Raw genomic sequence first — 12,246 nt, 5'->3', positions numbered from 1 at the left:
CAGATGGGAAGACTGGAGGCCACTGATTCCTAATGAACAAACCGCAAGATACCTCCTTACTGGGGAATTTAGGGGGATATCAAGGATGTATTGGTTTCAAGTTCCCAAAGAAGAATCTGGAAAGGCAAGGAGTGAGCCTTCTTCCCACCAATTGCACCTCTTCCCATCAACTATTAGCCATTTCTTCATAGCAGTTTGTTGTAATGGGAAACAATTTAAAACATAAGTGCCAAGTTGGTCTTGAAACGTGACACGGGGGTTGACATACCATGCAAGGGTACATCAGCCCTGTAACACTGCATGTACACAAGTTGTGCAAATGCTCAAATGACATTACACATAAGTAGGCCCATTGAAAATTATGGGTTTACTCTTGTGTGACATGTGCATAATTAGCACCATTGCACAACTTGTTTGTTCACAACATTACTGGGCTGACACACCCTCATGTGGTATATCACCCACTATCTTTCATGTGTTTTAGATAGCTTTTGTAAACTGGTCTCAAACATCATAAAAAGCGTGTTTGTGGGGTTTTGTTTTGTTTTGTTTTAATTTATTATCTACACAGGTGAGGAGCAGAGTCAGGGAAATACAATGAAGAAATTGATTCAAAAAAGCAGCAAAGTTTAGATGTCTAGTAATAAGAGAAGGAAAATAAGTTGATATTGTGAGAATGAAGCATAATTAGACATCAATATTTTCAGTTTGAACAACAGGAATTGCAGGTACCAAATGGGTGCAACCTCTCAAAATTATTGTTTCTGAGCCAAATGGCAGATGATTTTCTGGTGCACCACCAATTTGAATTGTCACCCTACATCCCTGTTGCTGGGCATTACAGATTACCACCCCAGTGCTACAGTATTTAGTCAGCCTCTGTAGGTGTTAATGCATCTGTGGTGGCTAGGCTTTCAGGCTCCTAGACAGAGCAGAGTGCACACACAGTGAGTGCAACAGCCTAATACAGGTGCTAAGAATCAGAAAGGTGAGTGGGCAGGCTCTCCTAAGGCCCAGAAATCCTGAAGGAGCCCCCAGCCCAGGCAATGTGAGTGAAGGCTCTTTGCAGAGGGCACTCCACTTCTGGGATGGCTCTGGGTGTTTCTGCTTCCTAATTTCAAGTTTAAAATCCATAGAGTCACCACAAAGATACAATATGAAAGAGGCAATCTTGCAGGATGTTTTGTTAGTGAGACTCAACAGAAATAACCAATTGTAATAGTGCACACAACACAAAGCAAGTCAAGTACATTGAAAATACAATAGGCCTAAGATTCATCTGTATTCAAGAGGCCTAAGATTCATAATTATTTCTTTTCCTACTTTTATTAAATCAATTGAAAAATACATAATCTTAAGAAATTAATTAGTAACAGGTTGCTAGCTGCCCATGCCCAGTTGTAGAAAGGGGAAAGGCTTACCGGTAGAAGGATGAATGCAGATTAGAATTTGGGCAGGAGCCCAGGTGTATGTCTGATCAGGAACGAAGACAGGGAGGAACTGGGAATCACACCTGAGCATGCTGGGAGAAGGGGGACGGACTTCAGCTACTTGAAAAACACCTGAGATTTCCTGTCTATTGGGAGCAAGGAGTGGAAGTTAACCCTTTGTGAGTTGTGACCTCCTACTTTGAGGGAGAAAATCCTTTCTTTCCTCTTTAAAACTGATTTGGTTGCTTCTTCACCTTTACACATCTCTGATTGCACAGTTAAAATTTAACAGTACTAATAAAGCATTTATTTGCTAAGTATTTGGATTTTTTTTGTTTCATGCCTACTTCATAGTACTTATTGCTTATACCTAGTTATTACACCTATTTTGACCTATTAGCTTGTTCCACCCCACTGTACAAATGATCATTTTTCAAAAAATGCAATATTTAATTTTTTTTCATGTGAACTGGAGCCAGCTGGTTATATGTGCCAAGCTGGTTTACTGGCATGAACCATAAACAAACTGGACTAACTTCAGTAGCAGCTGAATCTGAACTGGAAATGAGCCAAAGAATTTAATAGTTTGACCCCTTGCTGCCAAACTGCAGCAGCTGATGTGGTGGCCAGTTGCTGCATCTAGCCCAGGCCTGCTCAATTTAGCCCCACCCCCTGCTGTTTTTGGACTACTACTCCCATAATCCCCAGCCACAGTAGCCAATAGCCAGGGATTGTGGGAGTTGTAGGCCAACATCTTCAGGAGGACTAAAAATGAGCAAGACTGATCTAGCCCTTCCCTTTCTGCCTTTGGACAATAAAGAGAGGAGAGCTGCAGGCCTGGATGGAAGGCGGGATATGCCATAGACCGGGGTGGTGGGGGTGGTAGAAGCAACAACATGCTATTGTATTATCTGATGTAAGCCGTCCTGGGGATCCTTCTGGGTCAGGGCTGACATATTTTGAGGAGCAAAGAAATGGCACTGTGGTATAAGCAGAAGGATAATGTGCACTGCAGACACAAGGAAAAATGCATGACAATGTTGAAAATGTGTTCTTTCCTGCCGTCTATAATGCAACAATGCAGAGGCAGAAATGCACACTGCCATGAGAGAATAAGGCAGAGCACAGGTGTTTACAAGAGCAGAACTGAAAGGTTTAGTTTACCGCAGCACACGCAGTGATGATTTGCACAACGAAGATTCAGAGATTACTATCTCTTATCAACACAAACAGGAACTCTGGGATGATTCAGCTGCATTCTTTGCTGACTGTCTTATGTCATTCAAAGGTTATGCTGTTTCTCTATGGAATTATGAATTCCACCTACCAGATATAACCACTATAATTGTTCACCTGATCTCTTATCAAGAACAAGACAGAGGTGTCAAGAGTTTCCTGATCTTTCAATAGCTTGTTCACTATTTTTCAGATGACTTCAATCTTGGATGTATTTCAGAAGCAGAGGCTGCAGCCTCAGGAGTTGCTACCCTTCCAAAACGCTGCTTTTTCACTTAAAACAAACCATAAAGCACACATAGGGCCAAACTGTGCATTAAACCTAATGTGGAGTTTAGCCCTTAGAAGTGTCCCATATGGCAGCTCTAACTGTGATTGACAGGACTCCAGCCACTTACAATACATTGGGGTCTGTTTCCATCCCAATGATATGGTTTGAAGGAGGCACACTTTTTACTTTTGCTCCAGTTGGTTCAACTAGAAAAAATGCCAATATTATTTCATGTTGACTTTGTTTTTTGTTTTTAGCACTATGCACACATTTGTCATCAAAACAAATCCCAATTTGTTTTAGAGGAGAGCTGGAGGAGAGCTGGTCTTGTGGTAGCAAGTATGACTTGTCCCCTTTAGCTAAGCAGGTTCCACCCTGGTTACAAATGATTGGGAGACTAGAAGTGTGAGCCCTGTAAGATATTCCCCTGAGGTAATAGAGCCACTCTGGGAAGAGCAGAAGGTTCCAAGTTCCCTCCCCTGGCACCTCCAAGATAGGGCTGAGAGAGATTCCTTCCTGCAACCTTGGAGAAGCCGCTGCCAGTCTGTGTAGACCAAGCCTGCTCAACTTAGGCCCACCCCAGCTGTTTTTGGACTACAATTCCCATAACCCCCAGCCACAATGGCCAATAGCCAGGAATTATGGGAGTTGTAGGCCATTATCTGCAGGAGGGCCAGAGTTGAGTAGGCCTGGTGTAGACAATACTAAGCTAGGTAGACCAATGGTCTGACTCAGTATATGGCAGCTTCCTATGCTCCTAATCTGAAATCAACAACATCCAGTTCCTTATAGAACAAACCACATAAATAAATAAGCTAGAAAATATAATTCAAGTGCTATGATACATGTGTTGGCATTATGGAATGGAAGGGGCATGTGAATACAATCCAAAGGGATCATTACATGCTCCCCTGAAGTAGAGATGTACACAAATCTTTTAGGCAGGGCAGGGAGCAGTACCTTTAAGCACAAGTACAGCTAGTCCTTATCTGCCCTGCTGCATTTCCGGGTGGAGCGATGTGCAGCTCAGAAGTCCACATACAGCTGCGTCCATGTGTGCCCTGCCACTGACCGCAGGCTGCTGGGTGCTGTGCCACAGCCATGTGCAGGTGCATCAGAAAATACAGTGGAGCAGTGAAGGAGCAGATAAGGACTGGCTGTAGGGGTGTACATGGAACCAGCTGGGCCAAGTCCAGTCTGGCCCCAATCGGAAACCCCCCCCCGGGTCCAGACAGTTCGCGGATTTTTTAAAAAAACCATTTTTAAAATGAATGTAAAAGTACCTTTAGCCCCTTCGAGGGGCTTTCTGTCTGCCACGGGGGGGGGTGTATCCACGTTGGTCCCCTTCCCTCCCCCCTCGGCCTCTGAAATCACCGCCACAGCCCGGGAGACTGATCATTTTTGGCCTGTTCAGGCCGCTGTATTAAGTGGCAGTGGCCATTTTGGCCGCCGGCGCACATGTGTAAATGGCCTCTGCAAGGCCTGGCATGGCCCACGGCCTCGCAGAGATCATTTGCGCATGCACGGCAGCATGGCAGAGGGCCGAACTACAGAGGCCCGAACGGGCCAAAAATGATCAGTCTCCCAGGCCGCAGTGGTGATTTCAGAGGCCAGCGGGGGGTAGGGGAACCCTCGTGGACCCCCCACCCTACGGCATACAGGAAGCCCCCGAAGGGGCTAAAGGTACTTTTACATTCATTTTTAATAAAAAATAAAAAAATAAAAAAAGTACAGCATCTTTTATGTAACATCTGAATAGAGCTGCAGTGTGTTTGAAACCTTACTTGTAACTCCTTTTGCAATGTGGACAGACACTTGCAAGGATCCTTCATATAGTCTTGATATAGTCCTCCTTTCTTGCACATGACTTGACTTCTTACGTGGAGTTACAAAATTAATGCAGCTTTCCCCCCCCCCAATGTCACCCACTTGTGATTCATTCAGATGAAACATTAATCATAGAAATTGTGTGAGAAAATCCTTTATTTTAAGAAGAAATGAATAGCTAATACTCATTAATAGTTAAAATGGCCCTCTGGGACTGGGAAGTTATTATTTTCATGATGAATGAGAGAGTTCGCATGTTTCAAAGCTGCTTCTCTGATCTCTCTGCAGATTTATAACTCTGCTTACCGAGGTTTCTTAACTAGAGATTTAAATGTTCAAATGTGTTTTAATGTTGATATTTTGGAGAATAAAATTAATCAGAAATACACCAACTGAGTTCTATGCTTTGCTTGACAAGTAAATGGATGGTAGAGTACTGTGATGTGATCTGAACCTTTAGTGGTCTGTTGGATAAACCCCAGGCAAAGTATTCAGTGCAGCTGGTCCCAGAGGCTGCTACTGGGTTGCCACATATTCCTGCCTCAAGGTTCTGATGTGCTACTGAAGCATGCATAGATGCAATCAAATTTCAGTTGTGGCCCCTTGGCTTTAGAACGTCCTCCCTGAAGAACTTCGCCATGTTCCACCTCACAGTGTTTTTTAAAAAGTACTAACCCCTGCTAACTTGACAAAGAGGCACCTTTGAACATGGTGATTCTCTTTATATAGCAGGGGGAGAGCAACTGGCCCTCTCCACCCATAGCACAGTACCTCCAGTGACTGTTGCTGGTGTCTGTCTTGTGTTTCTTTTTAGATTGTGAGCCCTTTGGGGACAGGGATCCATCTTATTTATTTGTTATTATTCTGTGTAAACCACCCTGAGCCATTTTTGGAAGGGCGGTATAGAAATCAAATAAATATATTAAATAATGCGGCGTCCAAAATGGGGCCTTAAGTCCTACCCTAGTTGGTGATCGCTTCTTCAGATTAAGACTGGCATATCCATGAGCGCTGTAGACATGAGGATGAGTGATGGTCCCGAGACAGGATTTCCAGCCCTGTTTTAGATGCTGTACACAAGTACTGCATATTTTATGTAATGTATGACTAGGTCTTATAACTCTTACTATTTTGACATTTACTATATGAGAATCTCATCTAATGAAGCAAATGGGAGGGATGAAGTGATATATTATTTCATTCTCTGTGACAGCTCAATGGAGATGCACTTGTAAGCATACCCTCTTGTAAACCATAGCCCCAGTTATTTTGGAGTGGCGGGGGTAAGAAAAGTGAGCTAAAACCCTTTCCTCTGGATCTAACAATATTTCCTGTTAATAACAAAAAACAAATGAGCAAAGGGATCAAAGACATACCAGTACAGGGTGGGAGACTAGGTGGATTACCTCTTTCTTTTGATTGCATCAATATTAGTTGATATTAGTTGTGTCTGGACATCCACAATCCAATGCTCCAAGAAACTAAGAAATATTGACTATCTACAGTATTGCTCTTCTGATTAGGGCTGCAATACTGGTAGACTAATTAGTTCAATTAATGACTAACTAATACATCTTCATGTGATTCATCAACTAAGATTGTGCAAGTGGGCAACAGACCTACTTCTGATTTGTACACACATATATCAGTTTAAGGTGAGAGTTAAGGTGATTAACATTTTTATTATGCTTCAAAAAGTGTGGAAACTGGAAGTCTGGATGGTCACCTTAACTTGTTTGCCATGTAAAGAGCAAGGACTTTGTTTATTCAACTATTATGCTGGCTTTACAAATTAGGCTTCATACACCCATACATTGCCTTGGTCTTTCAGCATATTGGGCTAGGAAGGAATGTATCTAGTCAGAAAAGCAACATCTGCACTTGCTAAAGATATACTTATCGATTTACTTATTGAGTACAGCAGCACTCCCCCCAAATACCACCTACTATAATAAGTGTCCAGGCAAAAATTCAACAGGTACAGCTTCCACAATCACTTGCTACAGATGCACCTGATGGATTTCTGCTTTAGGCATTGTGATATTATTCACAACATTTCATGAATGGGCTTAGAGAATGTGCCATTGATAAGATGCAGTAGATCTACATTATCACAGCATTCAGCTGCAGTCTTGAAATAACCTGCGCTGGATTCTAGAGACACTTTCAGCCTGCCCAGTAATATATAAAGACATGTAGAGATAGAAGAATGAGGGCCAGGGGAGGAGTGGGGAAGCCAAGGTGTTGCCAGCTCATTTTCACTATTTTTAAAAGTCATTTTTAAATTGGCAAACCTTTTGAAAACATAATCATGTTTTGGATAGCTCCACCAGTCATGCAAAACATATTTACATTTCATAAACCTGGAAGACTGTTGCATTATTTCTGCTCCCAATTTGACCTTTCCAGCTTAACATGAGATTCAAGTACTTCTTTCAAGCTTAAAAAAAAAAAATTCAGGTAGTGCCATACCTCTCATCTTTGGACTTGCCTCATCTTTGCATTTCACATTGCCAAGGTTTTCACATTCAAATGGACAGATGTTTGTCACCATCACTGAATGAGGCCTACAGTATTCCAACAAGCTGCAAGCAAAGTTAGCAAGATTCTGGTCTAGCTGACAAAGAGCAGCAGTTAAAAGACACAAGTTCCTTCATCTAAGTCAAATAAGTGCTGTTTTAGAGTTGGAGTTAAAGTTAAACTTAACTACATTAATGGCAACTCTTAGCTCTACACAGGATCAAGTTACCACCTGTGGCGAATTCTAATCAGAAATATATTCTGAATGGAACCTATCATACTCTATTGTAAATGATCATCACACCTGAAAATGTTTACTTCTCACTAATATATCTGAAGTTTTAAACTTTCTGACTACATGACACATACACTGGAAACTTGTGGATCTGATTTTATGTATGTCTACTTGGAAGTAAGTCTGGGGTGGGTGGTGATGCTTAACTTGCAGGGGGGAGCCTCCAGTGGGGGGAAGGACCACTTCCAAAGGCCTTTAGGTCCAGGCTCCAAAATTACCTAGGTGCACCTCTGGCAGAATTCCATAGGGTATCATATGCACAGAACTGCAGCTTTAAATTCTCTTCTATACTCTTAACAGATCCAGCCAAGCCTCATCGTCAAAGCCTTGCACACACTTGTTCAGCCCCTTTCTGTTCTGTTTACTATTCATATTTTGTTTTAGGAGTATGGAACATTCTGTTAGCAAACAAGTACTCTAGAGACTATCTCAAGGTCCAATTTTTCTATAATTTTAAAAATATTTTCACCAATTGTCTCATTTGCATTCTGGTATGAATTCTGAGAATAAACCAAATGCTACTGCAATTAGTTATGGCATACATCCAAGTTCTAGATACACAATTATTAAGTAGACGGAAATCAAGAAGGAAAAACAGTGTGAAATTCAACAATGCTGAAGTATCAAAATTGATAGTTCTGTAGACGTTCAAAGTGAAATCTTTCTCTTCAGTTTCCCCTGGAATAACTCTGAAAGATTTCCAGAGCATTCACTCACACACATAATGCAAGACTAACAAGTTGCCTGTTGTTTTTCTATCTAATAAAGGTGTCTCAACTGTGCATTTACGCCCTACAAGACAGACATATAAGCATTAGATCCTAATCCTCTTCAAAAGACAGCCAGCATTTGATCAGCTTGTTATGTTATGTAGTACGAGGAAATACTCCCATCAACCCTCAGGGTAAGCAACTCATACTGCCAACTCATATAAAATCGTCACACTTCATTTGAGGGAGAAATTAGTGTATATAGACAAAATAACTTAATCAAAATAATGCATATATAGAACAGCAATATACAACTATCTAAAAAAACCTGCACACAATGCCACAATATGTTTTGAACATTTATCTCTGATGTTACAAAATAGAACAGCCGTTCATATATATCTAAACGTTATTTTGGTGTCAAGGAAAGCTCGCTTCCCCGACCATTTTGCAAAACAGTACTAACTGATCCTGGCTAAGAGCAGGGTGACGTTACCTTCCTCCTACAAAAATATGACTCCCAGCAAAATAATCTGGGGGAGGAAGATCTGGTGGAGCGGCTGACGTAAATCTATTACTTGCTTACTCCCAACTGCTTCTGTAGAAGTTATTCAATCTCCGAAGAACCACAGGGGTCTATGAACAGTAGTATGCAGGCAGTTCCCTCGTAATATCCCACCCGCTCCATCTGGCGAGAGAGTCATTTTTACGTATTGGGCAAAGAGGCCGCCGCTGCTGCTGCTGCTATCCCCAAACTCCTCCTATAAACAGCTCAAGACCAGGGTTCGCCTTCTTTCCCCTCATAGCAGCAGCAAACATAACATAACCGCTGATTCACCAATTGCCAGCCCAAACAGGACTCAAATCACACGGTTTACGGCCTGTGTTACACAACGGGAGGAGGAATAAGGAGACCTTGCAAGCCTGTCATAATCTTGTTACACAACAAGATGAGGGGCTAGCACTGACACACACACACACTCCAGGCACCGGACAAACTTATTACGACACCGCCGCCGCAGCTGCCACCGCCGCCCCCATTTTGGGAAACGACAGAGCGCGTGGAGAAGAGAAGCGCCACAACCCTACCCGGGAAGGAAGAGCAGCCGCCTTTGCTGTCGCAGCGAAACTAGAAGAGGCCGGAGGAGGACGACGCAGGAGGAGGGCACAGTCCAGCTGAGGAGTGGAAGAAGCCGGGGAAGCCGCTGCCGCATATCCCGGCCCTGCCTGCTGCCACCGGTGCCAGAGCCCGGCCTACTTCTCGCGGCCCCTCCCTCCGCCCAGGCTGACTCTCAGCCCTCTGGCCAGCGGAGGCGCCATTTTCGCCCTCGCTACTCAGCGGAGGGAGAGGGAGGAGGAGGAGCTGCCTGCTCCCCTCCAGCCTTCCTCGGCTGCCACGCAGCACCACTGGGGCCTGGCAGCGCCGCCACATTCCTACCTGGTGGTGTTGAGAGGCGCCTCCAACGCCGCGTGATGTTGCTGTGGGGAAGAGCCTGCTCGAGGGGCCCGGGCGGAGACAGAGGGCGGCGGCTGCGATAGCAGCGCGGCGGGAGGCGCTCGCTGCAGGAAAGACCTTGGCAGAGCTCGGGAGGGAAGTGCCTGTTGCTGCCGCCGCCGCGGGAGAGGCGTGAAGGCCGCTGCTGGTTGCTGCCACCCTCTTCCCGATGTGGGGTGTGAACGACAGTACAGCAGTCTGCTATTAAGACAACAGTCCTATGCACACTGACTTGGGAGCGAGCCCAAGGAGGGGCTTTCCCTTCAAGTAAGAAGGTGCATAGGATCGGGTTGCAGCGTGGAAGAGAGGCGCTTCCATGCTGGGCATGGATGGAGGAACACCACGTGTGTGTGTGTGTGTGTGTGACTCTGTGTATTCGTGCGCGAGCGCACCCACATGCCGCTCCACCTGAAGAGGGCTGTGCGATGCACACTTACCTAGAAGTTAAAATTAAAATCCATTGAGCTTCCTTCGGATTGAAATTTGGTAGGATTGGAATGCCACGCAAACCCTGCAATTTCTAATCACCGGAGAACAAAGCGATCAGCAGGCCTGTGTTAGCTAATGATGGCACGACGAGCGTTGGCAGAAAACAGCCGACTACTTCACGGTTTGAACCGCGTCACCTATTGTTTTCACTTGGTTTAGGCGCGTCTAACTTTGCATAGGATCGGGTTGCATGGTAACCTCAAGAAGAGGAAAAATCCTCAAGGAGCTAGCGACCCTAGTAGCTCTACGATACGAAGGCTGCTGAAATTGGTGTTGGACGTAAAATTAATCGGAATCCTGAGAATCTCTGGTTTTTATTTATCTTTTTGTTTTTAATAAGATTTTTAGCACTGAAATTTGCAAAGGTCGGTCCAAAGAGGAGTGTTTAGTACCATCTGGGTAAGGCAAGGCAAAAGAAGGAAATCTGTGTTGGGTTCAAAGCCAACTTGCATCCAGAGGTACACCTAGGTAATTTTGGAGCCTGGACCAAAAGGCCTTTAGAGGCCCCCTCCCCACTACATGATACAAGTTAAGCATCATCCCCTGGCCCCTACACACGTGCCATGACACATGTGGTATTTTTCACACCTGGATTCTTGAGGGCACAAACAGCAACTGAACTCACAAGAATATAAGAATATAAACCGGGTATATCTATGTAAATACGCATTAGCAGAAACATTTCAACATGCAACTTAACATATTCCAAACCCACATATTTCTTTCCCACTTTCCCCTTTGTCTCAAGCACCTGGCATGGGTCACAATCACGCTTGGCCGCCCAGCACAACATGGGCCAGTTGCATGGGACACTAAAAAGGATTTTGTCTTTGAGAGCTGGTCTTTAGGGGAGGATTTTTGGTCTAGTAGCAAGCATGACTTGTCCCCTTGGCTAAGCAGGTTCCACCCTGGTTGCATATGAATGGGAGACTAGAAGTGTGAGCACTGTAAGATAGTCCCCTTAGGGGATAGAGCCACTCTTGGAAGTGCAGAAGGTTCCAAGTTCACTCCCAGGCTTCTCCAAGATAAGGCTGAGAGAGATTCCTGCCTGCAGCCTTAGAGACAAGGTTGGAGTGGGCCCAGAGAGAAGATTTTAAAATGGCCCTCCACTCACTGAAGTTCAGCTCATGAAGTAAATCTTAAATGAAGCTGAATAGTGGTAACAAAAAGCATAGTTATATCCTATCTGCCATAGAACGTAATCCTAAATTATTTTTAAGAAGGTTTTGTAAATTGTGGATGATGCAAGTCATTTAATGGTACTAGAGAAAGACATGCTGTTCTGGTAGCTCCAGGTCTTAACACTTACATCAGTTTTGGAGGATAAATACAACTGAAGGAAGCCCAGGCAGGTGCATGGCTGGGAGAGTCAGTCATGTGACTTGCCTCTGTGGGGGCCAAGGCAGTGGGCCCACAGACAACTGTCTCCCCTTGCTCTGTTATACTTACGCCCCTGCTTGGAGAAGCCACTGCCAGTCTGGGTAGACAATACTGAGCTAGATGGACCTATGGTCTGACTCGGTATATGGCAGCTTCCTATATTCCTATGATTTGGGGGGCCCCAAAAGGTGTGAAGATCCCAGAGGTGCACCTAAGTAATTGATTCTTGAGGGCACAAACCTCACCACCCAGGGAAGGCTGGAAATGATTTGGGGGGGCCCCAGGGGGTGTGGAGGCCCTGGACTTTGGCCCCAAAGTCCATGGGTAAGAGCACCTCTGGGAGACCCTAAACTCCCACCTGGAACTCCAGGGGTAAGAGCACCTCTGCCTGCATCAGCCTCTGACTTGCACCATTATTTATTTTTGTTTGCGCAGCAGATGAACTGAGTGGGCAATAACACTGCTTGGATCCCAGCCCTCTTGTTGTCCAATCTTTTGAATATTTAGGTGTTGAATAAGGTTACTGCCTGTTTTAAACTAAATGTATTGGCTCTTATTTTCCTCCCTACTTCCACAGTGGACACAAATTATTA

General features: G+C 44.4%; 1 protein-coding gene across 7 annotated transcripts in view; it reads right to left on the bottom strand.

Annotated features, from left to right (window-relative positions):
* The window catches only part of IDE (insulin degrading enzyme), a 109,528-nt gene extending 99,177 nt beyond the window's left edge, over nt 1–10,351 (bottom strand). Inside the window, exon 1 of one of the 7 annotated variants that reach the window (XM_053306780.1) lies at nt 10,222–10,351. Coding sequence is in view for 1 of the 7 variants with exons in the window: in XM_053306775.1 (XP_053162750.1) it covers nt 9,379–9,503 (125 nt within the window). In the remaining 6 variants the exon portion in view is untranslated. Of the gene's footprint in view, nt 1–1,421; nt 1,547–8,785; nt 9,052–9,378; nt 9,688–9,727; nt 9,978–10,221 lie in introns of those variants that run through there. The other 6 variants (XM_053306782.1, XM_053306775.1, XM_053306779.1 and 3 more) reach the window with 6 other exon arrangements.
* Between the last annotated feature and the right edge of the window lie 1,895 nt (nt 10,352–12,246).

Source organism: Hemicordylus capensis, chromosome 3, assembly GCF_027244095.1.
Source record: "Hemicordylus capensis ecotype Gifberg chromosome 3, rHemCap1.1.pri, whole genome shotgun sequence".
NCBI lineage: Eukaryota > Metazoa > Chordata > Lepidosauria > Squamata > Cordylidae > Hemicordylus > Hemicordylus capensis.
Note: the sequence above shows the minus strand (reverse complement) of the source record. Positions and strands in the feature narration are given on the sequence as shown.